The sequence below is a fragment of the Lagopus muta genome, chromosome 26, assembly GCF_023343835.1.
Source record: "Lagopus muta isolate bLagMut1 chromosome 26, bLagMut1 primary, whole genome shotgun sequence".
In the NCBI taxonomy this organism is placed as follows: domain Eukaryota; kingdom Metazoa; phylum Chordata; class Aves; order Galliformes; family Phasianidae; genus Lagopus; species Lagopus muta.
Window position 1 is genome coordinate 2659066 of NC_064458.1, and position 8797 is coordinate 2667862.

The 8797-nt window shown below is 54.1% G+C and overlaps 1 protein-coding gene across 8 annotated transcripts; it reads left to right on the plus strand.

The window, feature by feature from the left end:
- Positions 1–526: 526 nt before the first annotated feature.
- Positions 527–8166, plus strand: SCAMP4 (secretory carrier membrane protein 4). 8 transcript variants are annotated; one of them, XM_048927751.1, is made up of 8 exons: positions 527–625; positions 1365–1422; positions 1568–1624; positions 2826–2987; positions 4279–4435; positions 4972–5073; positions 5263–5380; positions 5475–8166. In XM_048927751.1, exons 3-8 carry the CDS (start codon positions 1618–1620, stop codon positions 5649–5651), a joined length of 723 nt encoding a protein of 240 aa, XP_048783708.1. In that variant the 5' UTR covers positions 527–625; positions 1365–1422; positions 1568–1617; the 3' UTR covers positions 5652–8166. The 8 variants fall into 8 exon arrangements, with proteins under 8 accessions (XP_048783708.1, XP_048783709.1, XP_048783716.1 ...); XM_048927752.1 differs by having other exon boundaries at positions 1571–1624; XM_048927759.1 differs by having other exon boundaries at positions 533–625; positions 2826–2954.
- Positions 8167–8797: the final 631 nt, after the last annotated feature.

Consider the following 8797-nt stretch of genomic DNA (forward strand, 5'->3'; position numbering starts at 1 on the left):
TACAGGATATGACCCATAGCACCAGACCCACAGGATCTGAACCACAGCACCTGACCCATAGAACCTGACCCCAGTGTCTGACCCATTGAACCTCACTCCACGGCACTGGACCCATGGAACCTGACCCTCAGAATGTGTGTGGGGCTGAGCTCCCCATGGGGTTCTGTCAGCCCCATGACACTGTGTCGGGACACATTGGGTCCACGGCTGCCTCTGAAGCAGCAGCCTCCCAAATTGTGTTTCTTATTTTAACAGAAATACTGGTTTTTTGGACTTACTTTGAGGCCTCTCTTGAAGGCTAGGCCGTCTCAGATATTTTGGGGCCACCACCCCTCCGACGCCGTCGCCATGGCCGAGGGCTGCCACGTGGTGGCAAACGTCCCCTTCGGCTGCGACGGATTTCAGTCCTTCGCCCCTCCCATAATTATGTCTCTCTCCTCTCCCCGTAGCGCAGTCAGCCCGCACCGTCACGTGACGCGCGCTGGGGGGCGCCGCGATGCACTCTGGGAGTTGTAGTCCGAAGAGCGGGGGGCGCTGCGGCCGCGCTGCGGTTTGGGACTCTCTTTCCCATCGAACCCCGCGGCGCCGCGGAGGGAGCGGGGGAGCGGCGCTGAGCGGAGCGGCGGTGCGTGCGGGGCTCCGGTGATCCGTTCGGGGCCGTGGGACCCTGAGAGAACAGCGGGGTGCTGGGGGGGGAAGGGTCCTTGCAGGTCAATGGTGAAGTGGTTGGGGTGGGAGGGTCCTTGCAGGTCAACCAGGGAGCGGTTGGGTTGGGAGGGTCCTTATAGGTCAACTATGGAGACGTTGGGTGGGACGGTCCTTGCAGGTCAGTGGTGGAGAGGTTGGGTGGGATGGTCCTTGCAGATCAATGCTGAAGTGTTTGGGGTGGGAGGGTCCTTAGAGGCCAACTGTGGAAAGGTTGGGGTGGGAGGATCCTTACAGATCGATGGTGGAGAGGTTGGGTGGGAGGGTCCTTGCAGGTCAATGCTGAAGTGCTTGGGGGGGGGAGGGTCCTTAGAGGTCAACTATGGAGTGGTTGGGTGAGGGGATCCTTGCAAGTCATTCTCAGAGCCATCAGACCTCTGGAGCGGCTGGGGTTGATCCTGTCCCTGTTCACTGACAGCAGTGCAAGGATTCCCCATCGGTGTGCAGGAGGAGCACGCTGTGCTGCTGTGCCCTCCCAGGGCTCACCTGGGTTCACCCAGTCCATAGGAAATGCATTGCAGCCGTAGTTGCAGCGCTGCAAAACTCCCCCCCACCCCGACGCACCCACCCACAAACACACACAAACACACAAACACACACACACACCTTTGGAGCAGTGCTTTGCTCTGCAATTAACTCTGCCTGCTCTGTGCCAGCAGCTGGGAATCCTCTGCAGGGAGCCAGGTACCATCCCAGCCCCAATGAGGCACTGAGACGGTGAGTGGGTGCCTTGCTGGGGGGGGAGGGGATGCTCTAGGGGGCACTGGGGGCGCTCCTGCAGGTTGCAGCACTCTGGGCTGTGCTGGCAGCGTGCTGCTGCCCACATGTGCTGCCTCAGCCCTTCTTTGCTTCTGCTTCTCAGTAGATCTGCTGCTGTCTGGCTGCTGTGGCCCAGCAACACCCTGAACCACCATGGCAGGTAAGGAGCCCTCGATGCACAGCAGAACGCTTCCAGATCCCATTTCTCAGCACTCTGCTGTAGCTGGAACCCATTGCTGCAATACTTCTTAGTGACCCCCAAAGCTCTGCAGCTCCTTCCTCTCCTTTCCCCCACTGCTGTGTTCCCCATGCAGCGTCCTGAGGTCGCAGCTGTGGCGATAAAGGCTTCGATTCCCCTCACAGCATCCTGCCTGCGCTCTCCCTCTTAATGCAGCTTAATTGCAGCGAGGTGACTCACGCCAGCTTTAAAAGCTCACAGATGCAGTGCAGCTCTGGGCACTCCCCATACAGTTACACACGGCTCCTGCAGTGTCTGCTCACACAGACAGCAGCTGGGGAAGGGAACTCTCGCACTGACAGCCCCTGCTCAGACATTTCCTCTTCTGTGCCATTTGGAGCTTTTCCCAGCACATTCCTCATCTCTCCCCCTGCTTGGCTCTAATGCTGTTTACTGGGGCGGAAGGAGATGAGATGCAATTAGTCGCCCTGGCCTGCAATCAAACTTTAATCAGCAGTGCTCCCCAAGGTGCAGGAGCTGCATGCAGGCACACACCGGCAGCCCTGCCTGCAAGCTGACAGCAGCTTTCATACAGGGCTTGGGGCGTTTAATTAGTTGATATTGAAATGTAATTTGTCCCCAAGATGAATTTTGCTGTGTCGCTTCCTTCAGCGTGTGCTGATTTGTGGTGTCTGAGTGCAAAGCTTTTGCTTTCTGTTCGCTGGCGGGGCTTTGTGTTGCCTAAAGACCCATTTTGGAAAGAAAGGGGTACATCCCTGAATGCCTTAACAACAGAATCCTCCCCCATACCACGCCTGCACTGAGCTGGTGCCATCTGAGTACCAAATCCCTGTAAGAGAGATGCCTTCCAAGGGCAAACTCCTTTGGGGCTCCCTGTTTTCATTGGGAACCCCTCCTTTGGGGCTCCCTTCTTTGGGGTTCCCTCTTTGAGATTCCTTCTTTGGGACCCCCGTCTTTCAGACCCCCCCCCTTTTTGGGACCCCCTCCTTTGGGATCTTTGCGGTTCCTCCTTTAGGACACTCATTTTGAGGAGTTGTTTTGTTGGTTTTTTTTTTAATTATCCTTGTCCTGAGTGTGGGATGCACGCTGGGAAGGTGCAGAGGATGCCCCACTTACAAGAACATCTCAGCATTCAGCTCATCTGCTGTGTTCTGTGTTGTAGAAAAGGTGAATAACTTCCCGCCGCTCCCCAAATTCATCCCCCTGAAGCCCTGCTTCTACCAGAACTTTGGGGATGAGATACCCATCGATTACCAGTCCCTGGTGAAGAGGATCTACCACGTCTGGATCTGTACGTTGGATAAGGAAGCTGCCCAGGTTGTGGGTGTGTGGTTGAGTTGCAAGGGGCCCTGAATACCATCCAGTCCCACTCCTGCGCCGAGCAGCGACAAAGTCCCTTCAACCCCAACCATTTCTGTGGTCTCATGGCTCTAAGGATGACCTGTAAGGACTCTTCCACCCCCATCGTTCCATGGTTGGCCTCTAAGGAGCCTTGGAACCCAACAACTCCACTTTTGACCTCTATGGACCCTCCCACCTCAACCTTTCCACAGTTGACCTGTAGGACCCCCTCATTCCAACCACTCCATGGTTGACCTGTCAGGACCCCCCCATCCCAGCCTTTCCACATTTGACCTCTGAGGACCCTTCCCATCCCAACCACTCATTGGTTCAATGGACGATCATTGAGATCACTGAATCTCAGGATGGGCTGAGTTGGAATGGAGCTCTAAGGGTTGTCTGGTTGTCCTCCTGCTCTGAGCAGGGACCCCCACAGCTCCACTGGATGCTCAGAGCCCCATCCCCTGACCTCAGGTGTCTCCAGGAATGGAGACTCATATTAACTGACATTTTTCCTGTAACCCTTGCACACGAATCCCTAATGAGGGCTCATTTAAAGGAAATCTTTCTTGCTGGAGAAATTACCGACACCTCCCACGTGTGCATGTGCAGAGTAGTAATGGAAATTAAAAGCAGTAGCTGTGAGGAAGACATTCTGGGGTGCTGAGTGCAGAATGGACATGCTCAGCTGTGGAGCACAGCACTGGTGCCCTCTGGGGTCTGCTGGCAGCTGTTTCTCTATCCGAGGGGCAGAACAGGGGGTGTGAAAGGGCCTGGGTGTCTCTGTGTTTTCAGCCTGGTTGCAGTCTGCTGTTCCCTCACTCAAGGCAGCACTTAGGAGCCTTGGAACCACTCCCAGGCTTCCTCAGAGGCTGCAGGAGGCAGAGGGAGAGCCTGCAAGGTGCTGTGCTGGTGTCTGACAGCTCCTGGGCAGCCCCAGAGAGCACAGGGCCCACAGCTCTCCTCTTTCATAAAGGCGTTTTGCTACCAACAGGGGTTGAGCCTTGCTCGTAGCAGCACTGGGCTGAGCCTTGTGCTGTTCTCCATCCCTTGGCAGTCCCACAAGGGATCCTCAGCCCCCTGGTCAGTGCATCCCCTGCAGGTGGCTGTTCCTGTGCTGCTGCCCCACAGCTCACAGCAGAAAGCCATTTCCCTTTGGGGTGGGTGCAAATTTCCCACTCAGCACAGACCATCCCTGCTTTATCCCGGGTGTCTGACTGTTCTGTGATGTGAAATGGCACCAGTTCGTGCTCTTTCCTGTGCTCTCTTTGCAGTTTACTGCATCACGCTGGTCGTGAACATCATTGCTTGCCTGGCATGGTGGATTGGAGGTGGCTACGGTGTCAATTTTGGCTTGGCCATCCTCTGGCTGATCCTCTTCAGCCCCTGCAGCTACGTCTGCTGGTTCCGACCGGTGTACAAAGCCTTTCGGTACGTTGGAACCCAGGAGGGTTCACTTTCTTCTTCCTTTGGGAGAGAGATTAATCACAGGATGGCTCAGGTTGGAGGGGAACTTGGAGATCATCCCGTGACAGGACAAGGGGAGATGAGTTCAGGCTGAGAGAGGGGAAATTTAGGCTGGATAGAAGGAAGTTCTGTACAACAGGGGCAGTGAGGCACAGTCTGCTCACAGGGGTGGATGCATATTAAAAATAAATATGAATGCAGAGGAGAGGCTCAGAGTGGAGGAGACACAGCTGGTGGCACCCTTTGGTCACCAGAAGACCTCACTCCAGCTCAGGTGTTTGAGCTCTGAGCCCTAACCTGAACCTAAACCCAAACCCTAAGCCACTCCAGCTTGAGGTTTGAGCTCTGAGCCCTCACCTGAACCCAAACATGAACCCTCATCCACTCCAGCTCTGGGGTTTGATCTCTGAGTCCTGACCCCTACCTGAACCCACTCCAGCTCAAGGTTTGAGCTCTGAGTCTGAACTCAGTGTGCCCCTCACATCTCTCTTCCCTCGCAGGTCAGACAGCTCCTTTAATTTCATGACCTTCTTCTTCGTCTTCGGCCTGCAGTTCATCCTCACCGTCCTGCAGGCAGTGGGTTTCTCCGGATGGGGAGCATGGTAAGGACAGCCTCCTCCTAGGGGGCCACTGCACAACCTGCAGGGGGACAGAAGGAGTGCTGGCAAGCCAGCTCCAGGGCCATGGGGAGATACAGAGCAGCACTGAGCTCTGCACTGCCCTCCTTGCTCTCTCAGCGTCCAGGAGCTGTGAAGCTGCTCTAATGATGTTCTCCTTTCCCTTCCCCGCAGCGGCTGGTTGGCAGCCATCACGTTCTTCAGCACCAACGTGGCAGCTGCTGTGTTCATGCTGTTCCCTGCCATCATGTTCACGACGTCGGCGGTGGCGATGCTGGTCTGCATTTTGAGGGTGAGAGCTTCAGTTTGTCTGTGGGTGTGTGGCACGGCCAGCGCTCAGCGCAGCGTTCATGGATGTTCACTGGGGCCTTTTGCCCATCCTTTAGGTGCACAAAATCTACCGAGGGGCCGGCGGGAGCTTCCAGAAGGCTCAGGATGAGTGGCACAGCGGTGCGTGGAGGAACCCCCCCAGCAGAGAGGCCCAATACAACAACTTTGCAGGGAACAGCCTGCCCGAATACCCCACGGTGCCCAACTACCCCTCGGGAAACCAATGGCCTTAGGCAGCCCCTGAATTCTCTCCTTTGTTATTTTTCGCTCCTTTTATCGTTATCTGAAAAGATCATTTGCATTCCCCTCCATACCCTCCGCTCTTGGCGGGGTTTTGTTGTTGGGTTGTTGGTTTTTTTTTTGTCTCCTCGTGTGCTGCCTGCTATGGAACACCGGATCGGAATAGCAGAAGGTTTTTCCCCTGTGCTGCTCCAGCATTTGCCTCGTTGCAGACTGAGGAACCCACTGCTCACTGCTCTTTGCTCGAGGGCTCCTCGTGATCGTGGCTGAGCTCCCTGCAATGTGAGCGCTGCCAGCGTTGCTCTCCTGCTTCCCCACACACCTCCAAGCTGTCTGTCCTCAGAACAACCACAATCTGAGCAAGAGCACCAACCCGTGTTGGCTTTCCTGGATGAGTAATCTGGAATTCTTCCTTCCACGGGAAATGTAACACCTGATTTCTTCAGTACTGCTGATCTGAAGGTGTCTGTGCAATCTGCAGCTCTCTGGTGAAGATTCCTTCATAAGGCAGTGCTCACTGTGGGTGAGTGTTGCTCAGAAATGAAGAAGAGTCCCCATTTCCGTGGCTAGAACTGCTCTTAGGATAGAAGTCCTGCTTTTGCTGTTTCCAAAAGCTTTAGCTGGATCTGTGTGCTGCAGAGGTGCAGATTCATCTCATTTTGTGTCATTTCAGTGCCATTTCATCTGGCACTGGGCTTTGAGCCTGGGGATGCTCGCCCTCTTACAGGCAGGCAGTGTGAGATCTCTGTGCCATCCCAGTCCCACACCAGAATTTCATGCTGACCCTACACGTGCCTGACTGACTGCCTTGTCCTGTGCTCTGGGCTCCAGCTGTGTTATCTCAGCACCGGGCCCCAGGGTGGTTTGGGAGCAGTTCCCAAAATGGATAGATTTAATTCTGCCTTCTGCCAATGTTAGTTAAAATCCAACACCATTGTGCAGTCAGCTGTCTGACTGACCAAGGGAAGCTCAGTAGCTGATGTCAGCAGTGCAGAGCTGGTTCCTCTGTATCCAGCAGCACTTCCAGGTACGAGCAGAGCTTCTTGCCTTTCCCCAGTGATCAGCAAAGAGGAGAAAGCTGTCGGGAGGGTTTGTACCCCTGAAAGCTAGCACTGATGTATCTCATTGCCCACCTTCATCTCATGCACGTCCAGCAGGACGGCCGGAGCCTGAGCCAGCCCATTCCCTGTGTCCTGCAGCGACCCGAGCAGCAAAGGCTCTGCTTTCCCCCTTCCCCCAGCACCCTGCTGGGAACTCTCTCTGTCTGGGAGGTCAGTTCCCAATGTTTCTGAAGGCAGTGAGCGTTAAGCATCTTCAGCTCTGTGAGGGCTGGTCCTGTGCAGGGCCGCATGAGCCAGGTCTGCAGGTTTGGCTCGGCCCCATGGCCTGCCCAGCTCCAGGGGATGCCATAGGTGCTGCAGCAGGAGTCACTCCACGTTCACACGAAGTAACTGGAAAGCAATCCTGGCTCCTGGACAGGGAGGCTGCCCCAGCTAGGAGGAGCTGATTTGCAAGTGATCTTTTGAAAACCGTTTCTACATGTGCCTTAACTAACAATGTTAGTTCATGAAGGAGAAATATCTGTTCCCCATCCCCCTCTGCAAAACTTCCCTTCGCTCCATTCACTTTTCCCATGTCATTCCATAAACACTCAGCAAAGTACAGCTTGGAGTCTGCACAACACCTTTGTTGTTAGGGCCAAAGCAACAGCAAACATCAGTGGGAGAGCAGAGCCTCCTCTGACCTTGGTTTACGAGCAGCACTGACCCCTGCTGCAGCACCAGCCCTCGGGGATGTTTCATGTGCTGAACACAAGGGTGTTTTCTTCTTGCAAGCGTGCAATGTGTTTGTAATTACAAATGCTTGAAGCCTTCATAATAGAATACGACGTTGCCAAGCTTTCAGGTGCCTTTGTCATGTGTCAAGTGTGATTTTAAGCATTCTATGTCGCTTGCCATCAGAGAGTGATAAAAGAACCGTGAGAAGCATTGCCAAGAGACTCTACTTCTCTTTTCTCCTTTGGGGAATCTGGGGGTCTTTCGAAGCGCCCATCCCTGCATTTCCAACCTGCTCGATGCAGAGAAGGGGATACTTCAGAGCTTCAAACCGAACTGGTTGGAGGCAGACGCTAAGATCACAGCCGTCGTTACCAAAATGATTGCAAAGTCATGAGCAAACACTGCCTGAGATTTCTAAAGAGTTCAGCGAAGCTCCGTGGATGGGAGCTGCCACCTCAAAACACGTTTTCCCCCCTTCCATCCTTTTCAATGCCAGAAACCCGAATTCCAGCAAGTCGACTCAGTGCTGCCTGAACTGCCATGGCTGAATTCTTCGGGCTCCTCTATGGTTTTTAATGTTTACATTCGGTCTCTTCACACCATTAACCCGGACCCGGCTCCTGGTTTTGCTCTTGTCTGTGTGTGATGTTTTGTGTCACTTGCAGGGCTCTGCTTTCTGTTTGTGTTTTGATCACAAGACAATAAAAGCTCATCCTGTGCTCTTCTCGAACTGGCTGTGTCAGAGCTCTTTCTGTTCCCACGGAACCTCAGCTGTGGCAGAGGGAAATGGCAAAATGGAGATTTTCTTTCCAAAGTCTCCCACCAATTTTATTTTTTCCTCTCCTTAAAAGAGCCTCATGTTTATGGACAAAGCTCATCCCCTTGCTGGGGACCAGTGGGGCAGTTGGCTGGCAAGTGTTTTATAACAACGTTACCACTGTCCTCATAATCCAGCTTAGGAGAGGTGCAGGTGATAAACGGGGTCAAGCCTTCCTTCCTGGCCCTTCCTGAGCAGCACAGCCCATTGTGGGGCTCCTGCCTTGTCTGCTTTGCTGCCTGAAAGGATATGGCCATCTCTGGGGCAAACTGACATGAAGGTGAGTTGCATCCCTTTCCTTAAGCATGCAACTGGATCTGTTGCCCCAAATTGCTTTGTGTTCCAGCTCTGCTCACAGGAGCTGAAAGAGCTGTTTTCATTGCAGCCACTCAATCCAACATCTGCTGATCTCAATCACTTCCTTCTCTCAAAGCCCTCTACCCTACCTGTAGCCATTAGCATCTTGTCTCTATGCACAGGATGTTGCATCGTCCTCACATCTGCAAAATTCTCATGGCAGCAGTTTCTCCCACAGTGGGTCAAG